Raw genomic sequence first — 12905 nt, forward strand, 5'->3', positions numbered from 1 at the left:
TGGTCATGCCTTAAAAGCCATTTTGAATAACTGCGTTTTTGTGAGTTTTTTGAAGGTGAGCAGGGAAGAGGAGGTTTGCATCGAAGGAACGGAGTTTGCGGGAGGGGGTGTGGTAGTGGAGCAGGTCAGATAGATAGGAGGGGGCCTGGTGATAGAGGGCTTTGTGGGTCAGGAGGAGAACTTTGAAGTGTATGTGTTGTTTGGTGGGGAGCCAGTAAAGGTTCTGGACAGGGATGATGTGGTCACATGAGCGGCAGTGGGTGATCAGATGGGCAGCAGAGTTCTGGATGTACTGAAGTTTATTGAGGACTTTTTGAGATGAACCATAGAGAAGGCTGTTGCAGTGATCAAGTTTGAATGCGTGGATTAGAATATCAGCGCTGTTAGAAGGTGAGCTGGTTGTCGAGAATGAGTCCAATGATCCTGGTGTGTGGGGAAGAACCCAGTGTTTATTAAATCTGATTTGTCATAGATAAGAAGAAAGTAGTTGGCTTGCATCCAGGATTTAATGTCTGTGAGGCAGTTAGTCAGCAAGGAGTGGGCAGCATTGTAGATGGTTTTGTTGGAGGTGAAGAGTTGGATGTCATCAGTGTAACAGTGAAAGCAGAGACCATGGCAACGTATGATGTTACCAAGTGGGAGAATGTAGAGTATGAACAGGAGGGGACCAAGCACTGAACCCTGGGGGACGCCTTGGGAGAGAGGAGCAGTGGAGGAGATGTAGTTGTTGATGTGGATGAATTGCTGTCTGTTTGAGAGGTATGATTTTATCCAGGAGAGGGCGGTGCCGGTGATGTCGAGGGTTGATTCCAGTCGGGAGAGGAGGATGGTGTGGTTAGTGGTGTCAAAAGCTGCAGTGAGATCGAGGAGGTTGAGGGTGCTTACATATCCAGAGTCGGACGAGAAGAGGAGATCATTGGTGACACGGAGAAGGGATGTTTTGGTGCTGTGTTTTGAGTGGAAACCGGATTGTAATTCTTCATACAGGTTATGGAGGTGAAGTATTTTGAGCTGAGAGGCAATAGATGTAGACTTTGGTTTGAAATAATGAAAAAAACTGGATTATCGGGACAGAGTCTTTCCAGTCTTTACAGCTGAGAGAGGCTGAGAGTGTTGAAGGGGAGATGGATTAAAGATATCTGAAGGATATAATGCGTTTGTGTTTTGGGGAAGGAGTGGGGATGTCGATGTCCATGATGATAGCCAGGTGATCTAAAATGTGGAGATTGAGGCTGGATGGTGAGACCAGTGGAGGAGATCAAGTCCAGTATGTGACCACGTCTGTGTGTGGGGAAGTTGATGTGTTGTGTGAAGTTAAAACATTGTCGTAGGTCCTGGAAGTCAGTGGCAGGTTTGCAGTCGGTGTTGTCAGTGTGAATGCTGAAGTCACCCAGGACGAAAACGGATAGTGAGATGGCAAAAAGTTGGGTTAAAAAGACAGATAACTCTGAGAGGAGTGAGGGGTTTGGCTTGGGGGGACGGTAGATGATAGCCAGTGGAGTGGGTCCAGGGAGTTTGAAGGCAAGGTGTTCAGATGAGTTTGCAGTGGGGATTGAAATTGTGGTTGCTTTGTCCTTCCTGTAATCGAAACCTCTGTGTGAAGGGCAACGTTGGTGGAATATTCCATTGTCCTTGAGAATGTCCGAGCAGGTGGTGGTTAAAGCAGTGGAGATCAGAGAAGGAGTACAGCGGTGGCATGGTGTGGCGGGAGAGCACGAGAAGCGAGCTAACTTTATCTGGGTACCAGCCAGCTGTTAGTGGGCAGAAGAGCAGTCTGTATCCCAGCAATATCCACAAGATCCACAACATGGCAGAGGAGGATACTGGCAGTCCGTGGAGGAGATGTAGCCAGGGCACCTCCAGCCTGAAGCCGCCTGGAAGATGTAGTCAGGCCCCCACCCTGTTAGCCGCCTTGGAGGGTTGAGCTGGGTAGGGTGATAGTCAACATTGATAGCCAGCAGAGAAGACGAGCCAGCCCAACAGGACTGAGTGCAGATCGGCTGTTGCAGATCGGAGGTTTAGAACGACACAAACCGGGTTTCTTTGGGGTTAGAGACGGAATGGCAGCAACGCGCACCAGTATCTGCAATCTTTGAAAAAGGAAAGAGGTGTTGTTTTATAAACAAAAGGTCTTTGTAGATTATTGTGAAACAAAGGCATCTATTTCATCCTTTGTTATCTTCAAAAAAATACACTTCTAGTTTCGCCCCAACAAATGTTACAGTTTTATTAAAATCTTTGTGTTTTGAGGCAGAGCTTTTTAAAATTAATGTAACCTATGCCTTTGTGCTTTTCTACACTTACAGCTGTTGTTACCACAGCTGTATATCCAAGCAGCATCACTGAACCTGCTGTCACACTTGCCAGCTTGTATTTAAGGGCATTATACAGAAAGGCGGGCGAGGAAATGACTGGTAATTGTCCACTAACTGTGGCCCCAGGGGGAATGAGTATGAAGCCCTCCGCTATCATCTGCACTGTGATCATCGATAATAACTTGTCACACTGCCTAGCCGCTGTGTCTGCAGACACACCACTCATTATTACAATTTTGTACCGGCACATACACACACAGACGTCCTCCTACTCATTATGCAAGAAACAGAGCAGAGAGACATATTCACATTCACTCTGCTGCCCTACTGCTTCACAGCAACAGGGAAGTCCTGAATTTGTATCTGTGGCCTGTCAACATGTAGAAATATAGAAACTGTTCAACAATACTTATCTGATGTTCTCATAATTGCATAGCTTAATCCCACATTCCATCACAGATGAGGGGCTTCCAAATATGAAATCCAATTCTTTTTGAATGTGTGAGTACACATGATGACACGGCTATCATGCCTATAAAGGGAAAGTAATGCTCCAAGTCGTATATTACCAACACAATCGTGAGCGAGGGAGCACGGCCTTTTGGCTTTAGTTTGGGAGCAGCTTCTAGTATCTGCAGTAAACACTGTAGTAGCGATGTCTTGTTCTTGAACGATTCGTTCTTAAAAAACGAATAACTTATCAGAACGAAAGGTACTGAATCCCTTCCTGAAATGCATCGTTCTTTTCTCAACTCCCGTCCCGTCTCCCGTGTCTCTCCCTCCAGACCATACTTGCTAAGTAGCGTGCACAAGGAGCTGCTCAAGTCCGCCTCTCACTCCAGACTTTTTTTTTTGTTATTTTGTGTTTTACCTGCGGTTGCCAACCAGCAATAGCTGCACTACCGCCAACTTCTGCCCCGGAGCTCCCTCTCGCCCCCTCAAAGGAACTGTCATTCCCTGTCAGTGTTTCAGTTCATGTACTGAAGGTACTAGTACCGTTGAACGAGATTCCTGGTTCACTCTCTGTCTCACTCACTCACACACAGTGAGACGTTCAAAGAATGTACTGCCTCAGCCATTCAGTTCACTGAAGTACTAGTACAGTTCACTGAAGTACTGGTACAGTGAAATGGAGCCCCGTAAGAGTCGTCTGTTTTGATAACGGACTCTTTTATTTTGAAAGGACGAAAGGAGACTTCCTGTCTATCAGAAAAACTAAATCAAGATTAAACTGTAAAGATATCGCCAAGGAGTTCAATGTTTTATGTTTTAGCACTCCCCGAAAATGCATAAGGTTAGTTTTCACAGTAATCTTTCATATTCAATTATTTTTTGTGTTAAGTTTTGGTAGAAATTAAACTTTTTTTTTTTTTTAGCAAGGTTTGATACAGTAAGCTAGTTTTGCTCCAATTAATAGTCTTGTATTTCTGTGTGTTTTATCATTGTTATTGCAACTCTGAGTTTGTAAACTGTAGCTTCATCCTTCTTTTTTCTCAGTAAATTGGCTTTTTCATGTATGGCTGTTAGCGAGCAGAACGGAGCGATCAGCTGTGTTTCAGTTCAGTGAGTACTGATACACAGTCAGAGCTCCGGTTCAGTACTGAATGATTCGTGGTACGAATCTTTTGTACTTTTCTTTTAAAAAAATGGATTCTAAAGATTCAGTACAATGAAAAGAACTGCCGTTCCCACCACTACACTGTAGTATAAAGAGTATTAAAGTCTGCCTTGGGAGATAGTCATGGTGGATGGATAGGTCAAACATAACCCAGCAGACTGCTGTTTGTGAAAGGTCAACATTGTTATTAAAAGTGACACCACATTATTTAAAGTTACATCACGTTATATGTCGCATACGTATCTATGGAAGTACTTATAGTACGTAAGTAGATTTGGTGTCCAAACCTAACCAAATCATTTTGTTTAACCAAATGTTTAAAGCTGGGAATGTGTAATAATTTAAAAATGAATGGCCATATTTCATAAGATATCATAAGAGCAGTTGTTTGAGGATACATTGAAAATTAATTCAAACAAGTGATAGAATCTGGCACAACTGAGGCAAACAACTTTAAAGAGAATGTCCTTAGACATCAATAGGGCGACACTGTAAAGATTAAGGTATGGCAGTGAATTAAATGCATATCAAGAGAAATCGTATTTTAGATGCTGACCAATACCCTGGTTGAAGTCTGAGATCCTTATTTCTTGACAGGTTTCTACAGTCACCTCTGTAATAAAAGCATCTAAAAGTAATTTCATAAGCACTTGAATGTCATTGTCCCGTTTCTAAACCATTTCTCTCATCTTTTGTTGCTGTGGCTTGTTGTTGTATTGCAGTGCTGGAGTGGGTCGGACGGGGACATACATCGTCATAGACAGCATGCTGCAGCAGATCAAAGACAAGAGCACAGTTAATGTACTCGGCTTCCTCAAACACATACGCACCCAGCGCAACTACCTAGTCCAGACTGAGGTATGTATACCTGTGTCTGTGTGCAGACCGAATGGACAATGTAGCTCTTATGTGATGAAAGCATGGACGCAGTGACATGGATCAAACAACCTGCATCTTAATGGGTCAATACATGTCGTCGATCCCTCTTGATGATACTACAGGGCAGGTTATGGAATCAACAAATACCAACAGGCATGACTTTTATTACATTATGCAATACCTTTTGCTAATGTTAAAACAATGGATGTACTGAGGAAATGCCAAGGAATCGTGATAAAGTATATGCAATTACCAAATTCATACCAAAAATGATCTTTGTCACAAACTTAATAAATACGGTAATAAATTACCTTAGATGCAATTAATAAGTTAATACATAAGTTATTAGTAGTTAAGTATTGCAAGGACCAAAATGGAAAAAGTAATCGAGCATGAAAATGTTCTTAAGGTTGTGTGAGAGTTTATTAAAGGTCAAAACAAATGTCCACTGTGATTTTCATATAAATGGGGTCAGTCGTGAACATTAGAAAACCATTTTCATCATTTTCAGGGTATCTTGTTATTAAGCACAGTGTCTAGAGGAAATTTTGACCTAATAAAGTCCTAAAAGTCATTAGGAATCCCCCTCTGGGACCATGAATATCCACAGTCAGTCGTTGTGGCAATTAGGTATCTTGCTCTGTACAAAGTCTTCAAAGATGGATTCAACCATCTGTATATTTTTTCCACAAGAAACTATCATGCACTGTGATTATATAACTGTAATCACAGTGAATGGTTATAGTTATACATTATAGTTTCATTTTGAAAGAAAAATAAACCCAAAAACATTTCCACTGTTTGACCAGAACATTTTAGCAATAACTGTAATAATAGCCTCTGCTATAATGAATCACCCTTTCTGTGGTCAACATTCTCTTTCTTCTCTTTATCCTTGGAAATAACTGTTTGTACACAGTATTCCAAAAACCATCTGCCATAGCAGCTGCTTAACATCTTTTTTGTCTTTTGTCACCGTTTGGCTGATCCAGGAGCAGTACATTTTTATCCACGATGCCTTGATGGAAGCCATTTTGGGGAAGGAGACAGAAGTGTCAGCCAGCCAGCTTCACAGCTACTTCAACAGCATTACAACACCAGGATACAGCAGCCGTACACATCTGGAGAAACAGTTCAAGGTAAAGCCACTTATGGCATTTATTATTTAATCCACATTTAGCACATACATTTTCAATCAAGTATTGAAACACATGTTTAATGAATTTAAATTATATTAGATTTGGGTCCAAATATCTTTAATATAAAAGGTCTCAGATGACAGGCATTCCTAAACACATCTGTAGTTTTCTCCTTAAATAAACAAGTTATAAAAATAAAACATTAACACATCCGTACAAGCATTCAGCAAGAAATATTTCTTTTCTCATCAAGCCCTGGTTTATATTTATATGGGTTGTGGGTATGATAAGGGCTCACTGGAAGTCTTTACAACAGGAAAGTAATTCCTGTTATTTCATCACTATTTGCCAAAATCAAGTCCAAGGTCTAGACCAGATGGTGTGTGTGCACAACAATAGCTGTCTTTGTTATGGTGATTCATGACAGGATTAGAATTTAGACATTGTTTGTTGCTCTTTTGTTTTCCCTCTGGTGGTTGTCGTTCTTTCCCAATCCCTTTGTTTTAGTGTGTTTTTCTGCTCTTAGCTGGTGATTTTCCACCTTCAGTCGCTTTCTGTTTTATCTTCAGGTTTTATTCCAAAACTCTTCTAATGTTGTTGAAGTATTTTAAAGAATCTGGAGCTGTATGTTAACTTATACTAGTGCAGTGCCCGTAGGAAGTATGTATTCGTACATTACATGCCACACTGCAACATCTGCAACTCCATAAAACACTTACTTTTCATAAGGTACGCAAGTTCTATCTTTGTTTGTTTGTTTGTTTTCGCACTAACCATAAATTAGCATTTCTACTTGCACACATAACTTCCTGCATAATGTAAAAGTGCCATTTCCAGGTAATTTTCTGAGCACATTTTAGCCCCATCACTGGTAATGGTTAGGGTTAGACTAAATACAGTAAATTCATAATTTATTTGTTATTATCTGTCCTACACTTGTTGTCTAATGTAAAATATTGCAGCTTCTAGGAGACTATTAAAGGACCTTGGTTTTTAGCCAGACTACACATATATATTTCTAGTGCAGTGCCCGTATTTGTACATTACATGCCACACTTCAACGTTTGCAACTCCATAAAACACTTACTTTTCATCAGGTACGCACACCATCCAGCACATACACATTGAACATTGATATTCGCTGCAATCTATTAGAATATTATTGTAAAACCTTGTAGCGCACTTTAAAACTCCTAAAGATAGGCAGGCTAAATAGACTTACAGATGAGATGAGTCAGGGTGTAAATCCAGAGTGAATTGTGTTACTGACCAGGTGTAGGCCTATCACACAATGGAGCGGAGCTCCCCTAAAAGGCGTCCGATCAGAAACAGTGCAATGTAATCGCAACACGTCCTACGTAAATAATGATATTTTGAAAAATGAATAAAAAAATCGAGGATGCACACCTTCATGCCATGTGCTAGGCACATACAAAATCTGAGGTCAGTCTGACTAACGGTCAGCGAGACATGCCCTAGACAAACACACACACACACACACACACACACACACACACACAGGCGCTTCTTGCTTTTATAGATATATTGTTGTTGATATGTTTATTCTTAAAACTTCCACTTGGAGGAAGTGGGTAATTTGTAATGACAAGTACATTTCTTTCAACTAATAGGCCTTAATGTAAATAGATGCACATAGTACATTTTGTACAAAGTTGTTCTATTCTGTCTGAAATCATGGTACTGTACAATACAAAACATATTATCTAAATCTCAGCATGCTAACACCACCTTTTAGCTGTTTTTGTCTGTTTTTTGAAAATTTGACTAAGTACAAAACACCCACCAACCTTCTCTGTCTTCTCTTTGTTTTAGTTAGTAACACAGTGCAATGCTAGATACATGGATTGCTTCAATGCACAGAAGGAGTGCAACAAAGAGAAAAACCGAAATTCCTCCGTGGTGCCATGTAAGTGTTACACTCATGTAAAAACATATTAAATTTGAAATTAAACTGCTTCCAGCAGCAATAACAAAACAGAAGAAACTAATAGCTCCCAGTAAAACAGCTGCAATTGGAAACCATTGACATTTAGCATTCAGTGAATCCCTTAGAGTTTACATCATCTGCATTATAGAAGAATTATACATAGAGAATGTTATTTATCAACTGTATTTCTGTGCTTTTTCATACAAATACATTATTATACATACGTTTTGTTAGCTTTCTATGATTTGCCTTAAAGTCATGTTGCTATTGGTTTTAAAAATATAAATGAGAAAAACAACCATATATAATAATTAAAACAGCCTCCTTTGTTTACAGGCTGTCAGATCTCATTCTAGTTGTGCAGCTACTCTCTCTGTTATCTGCAGCTGTTACACAATCTGTAGACAGTCACTGGCTGTTCCACACTTCTCTGAATCACCAGCCACAAATTACCAAGAACTCTACCAATAACAGCAAATGGATGAATTAATGCATACTGGCCTTCCAGTGTGATGGATCTGTTCTTATAAAGTGGTAAATGACTGTTTTTTTTCTTTCTCTGTCTATCCGTGAGCAGCGGAGCGAGCGAGGGTCGGCCTAGCACCTTTGCCCGGCATCAAAGGCACCGATTACATTAACGCCTCTTACATCATGGTCAGCACTTCCACTTTTTCTGTCAATCATTGATCTTTCCAGTCTCTCCTTGATGTTTTGACTGAGCAGGTTACAGGTTATCAAATCAAAATACACACCGTATCACTGGCTGTGTGCTTTCATATACTAGTTCATACACTCCCTGAATTTGTTATAGCGATGCCCTATTCCCCAGATGTTCTTGCAGCTCCTGTTCATATTGGCTCAACACAGCTCATAGTTAGTTTTCAGAACATCAGAGTTCAGCACCATGTTTAGTGTTGCACTTCCATAAAGTGGGGGGACTTTAGAATGGTCAATATCAAAGCAGCAGATGCCGAGATATGTTTACTTTTAGTTGTGAGTCCCCTGAGGACCACTTAGGTGTTGGACATATTGACGTACAGAGCTGAGATCAACAGCAACATCCTTGCATACGAGTCAGGTTTTAGTTTCTAGTAACCATGGAGACCTCTATTACATGACCTGCTTTGAGATAGGTTTTCCTTTAACACTTTGAGAAAATGTCGTTATGAAATCGCCAGAGTTTTCCCACTGCTAAATGCGGTAACACTTTACAATGACCAACTAAGTAATGTTTATAGATGGTTTATAAACCAATTATTAACCATTTACAAAGTGCTATATGTATTTAATCTTTAAATGTTTTCAACCAATTTCTTAAAGGTATATGAATCATTTCAAAATCATTAACATACCTAATATGGTGTTAAAAATGTTATAATGAGTGCAACTAAAACTATTAATAAACTATTAATTATAATTGAATTGTTTGTTAATGTTAAAGTAACTATAAACTTACATTAACATACCATCTATTAGCCATTTTTAAATGATTTGGTTAGTTAAACATTAATAAAATTATGTATTTACCATTCTAAATGGTCTATAAACAGTTTATAAATGATGATTAAACATTAATAAACTATCTGTTTACCATTTATAAATGATGGTTATTGTAAAGTGTTACCCTAAATGCTTGTAAAACGCAGGCCGTGTACTTTGGCCAGTCTTCGTTGTCAGATGAGGTCTTATTGTTCCTGTAGAGTGAGAAATCACAGCTCAACTAACAGCAGTTTTTTTTCACAGGGTTACTACCGGAGTAATGAGTTCATCATTACCCAGCATCCCCTGCCCCACACAACAAAAGACTTCTGGAGAATGATCTGGGACCACAATGCACAAATTATTGTTATGCTGCCTGCCAACCATGGACTGGTGAGAAACACAAACACACACACACATACACTGTAGAGGGTTTTTAGTGCCAACTCTGACAAACATGTTTGTCTACCTACTAAGCCATGTTTAAGGTATTATGAATCACACCTACACTATGAGCCAGTGTTATATACTGTATGTGCTATTGTGTGTAATTGTGGTTAGCAGCCTCAGTGACCTGCAGGAAAACATGTGTGGGTGGATCCCGCCAAACATGCACACACATTCACACACAGGTTCATGCACACTCTATCGGCTTATTATGCTCATTGATCCTATGTGGGTTCCCATTGGACAACAGAACTGAAGCAGGGATTTTCAAGACCTGTGTTCTGGAGAAACAAATCTGCTATCCCACAGTGGGTTTTATGCCACACTCATTTAAGCATGGTATACATCAACTGATTTATGCAATTTACAAGATCACAACTGAGGGAATGCAGAAGCTACTTTATGTAGCCATTTAAAGGAACTGCACTTATTTTACAAATCAAAGGCCTACATGACTTGGGGAGGGCTAAAATTGTATAAAGGGAGCTGCATGAAATGTGGGGCTGTATCCACAAAGCATCTTGTCTAAACCTTAGCCTTTGCCTTGCTCTTGAGTTTTTTCAATGTGTTTTTTGTACTGAAGCAACAGAGTGCCATCTAGTGCCAATACATATAATATGCAATAATATAAAAAAAAAAGATAGTCATCTCTATGGTCTATGATATATATATATATATATATATATATATATATATATATATATATATATATATATATATATATATATATATATATATATATATATATATATATATATATATATATATATATAAGTAACTGATCATTGCCTAATTGTGTCACCTTTACCAAGCCTGTAATTAAAAGCTTGTGTCACGGTTAAGCTCAACATTTTCAACATTTTCCAGGGAATTTAGTAAATCTCAGACAGGGGACTCCCTTAATTACTGGGACATAAAATCCCCAGAAGTGGTGGAGTATCCAAGTCCTGCAGATCAAATGACTCGTAGGTTTCATGCACCAACAATGTGAGAGGAGCAAGAGGGAGTTTCTGTTAATAATGTTCAAATTTGAGTTAATTCTTGGGTTAAGTGAAACTGATTCCCCACTAGCATATCCTTTTAATAACAAAAGACATACTACGGTAATACTGTATCCTGTGACACAATGTTACATGAAGTGAATGACCAAACACAGTGATGAAAATGTCTGTTTGCTCTTCTGCAGGCAGAGGATGAGTTTGTGTACTGGCCTAGTCGGGAGGAGGCCATGAACTGTGAGGCGTTCACTGTCACCTTCATCAGTAAAGACCGGCTCTGTCTTTCCAATGAGGAACAGATCAGCATCCATGACTTCATCCTGGAGGCTACACAGGTAACTCACTGTGTGTGTGTGTGTGTGTGCGTGTGCGTGTGTATCAGGGGTATTTTATGCCAGCACACTATACTTAAACGCCTAGAATGCGTCGCCTGTGCCAGCATAAAGTCTGATTAATAGGCGTGCTTACAGACACGCGTATTGCGAGTACACCAGATAACATGGGTGACGGGTGAAAAGTGCCACGAGCGAACGTAGTGGACGCCTGTGTGTGTGTGTGTGTGTGTGTGTAACGCGTGTACACCTATAACAGTTCAGCTGTTACACAGAGTCTCAGCTTCATATGGTATTGTTTATAAAAAAGCACAACTTATAGATGAACTCCAAGCCCCCACAGAGCTGTCAGGATATAAACGTATATAAAACGTTAAGTTTATCTGGTACGTACGAGATAGTCTTTCTCTTCATCTATAAGTTGTGCTTTCTTATAAACAATACCATATGAAGCTGAGACTCTGTGTAACAGCTGAACTGTTATAGGCGTACACGCGTTACACACACACACAGGCGTCCACTACCTTCGCTCGTGGCACTTTTCACCCGTCACCCATGTTATCTGGTGTACTCGCAATACGCGTGTTTGTACGCCTATGTAGAATTGTACTTAACAGTCACGCGGGTCTTCATGTCACGTATTTGAGGCGTAGTTCACCCGTCACGCAGCCGTCACGTAGGCATATGTGCAACAACGCGTGTACAGCGTCTGCGTGACGCCTGCGTGACGCCTGTCTGTCCATTGAAAGTGAATGGAATTTACACGCGCACGTTAGACGTTTGATGTCATCGCATAGGCGCTGTACACGCGTTTTAGTATAGTGTGCTGGCATAAAATGCCCCTCATAGCGTGTGCGTGTGCGTGCGTGCATGCGTGCGTGCGTACGTGTGTCTGTAAAGCTGGGATCAGTTTGAAGAACTAGAAGAATGACATTTTAAGACAGAATAACACTTCACCTCCTCTCCGTCCACTGTCCACTAACACAGTGAGGATATTGGCTGGAGTAGTGGATTGAGCAAAGCAAATTTAAACATTAATAATTGCATTTCTAGATTTGAGCAAACATGCAAGGACATATTCATGAATTTCATTGTAAGTTTTGAGTGGTTTAGAACAGAATGTTATGTGATAGAAGTCTTTTTTGCCTTCAGAGGAACTGAGTCATTTTTACTGGAAGGCAAAACAAACTCCTTCAGATTTAACCCAAAGGTAACATTTTATAAGTGACATCAGACTTTCTTTCAATTTGGCCCCTTGTGAATTTTTTTTTTTTTTTAAGATATTTTGAGGAATTTTATAGCTTTATTCAATAGCAGAGATATTCAGAGTGAAGGGGGAGACAGAGGTGAAGACATGCGGGAAAGGGCTTCGAGGTGGATTTGAACCCAGGCTGCCCACTTGTGAGGACTGAGCCTCTATGGTGTACCACCAGGGACGCCCCGGTCCTTATGAATTTTGACTTTTTTGCCTTGTGCAGAAAATGTGTCTGTACTTGGTTTCCATATTTTGCCCTTTTCAATTAGGCACACAAGCCTCAATATTCACTTTAAAAGAAAAAAGCAATTACCAACCTGAGAACTCCTTTCATTTCAATAGATTGTGTTGTGTTTTTTTAACCCTTTCTAAGCTTGAGAACACACACACACATACAGAAAGGTGTATACCATTGCAAACGTAAAGGTGCTGTACATGACTTTCACAACCAAATTCAGATTGTGTGCCGGGATCGAGTCCACATGGCTCTCATCA

At 40.1% G+C, this 12905-nt stretch overlaps 1 protein-coding gene across 2 annotated transcripts in view; it reads left to right on the plus strand.

The window, feature by feature from the left end:
* Positions 1–12905, plus strand: part of LOC131968891 (receptor-type tyrosine-protein phosphatase gamma-like) — a 519997-nt gene that overhangs the window by 501064 nt on the left and 6028 nt on the right. For both annotated transcript variants that reach the window (XM_059329944.1, XM_059329943.1), the window contains 6 exons: positions 4656–4791; positions 5805–5951; positions 7785–7878; positions 8477–8553; positions 9643–9771; positions 11012–11158. In XM_059329944.1, the coding sequence (XP_059185927.1) occupies positions 4656–4791; positions 5805–5951; positions 7785–7878; positions 8477–8553; positions 9643–9771; positions 11012–11158 (730 nt within the window). The remainder of the gene's footprint in view (positions 1–4655; positions 4792–5804; positions 5952–7784; positions 7879–8476; positions 8554–9642; positions 9772–11011; positions 11159–12905) is intronic.

Source organism: Centropristis striata, chromosome 3 (genome assembly GCF_030273125.1).
Source record: "Centropristis striata isolate RG_2023a ecotype Rhode Island chromosome 3, C.striata_1.0, whole genome shotgun sequence".
Lineage (NCBI taxonomy): Eukaryota > Metazoa > Chordata > Actinopteri > Perciformes > Serranidae > Centropristis > Centropristis striata.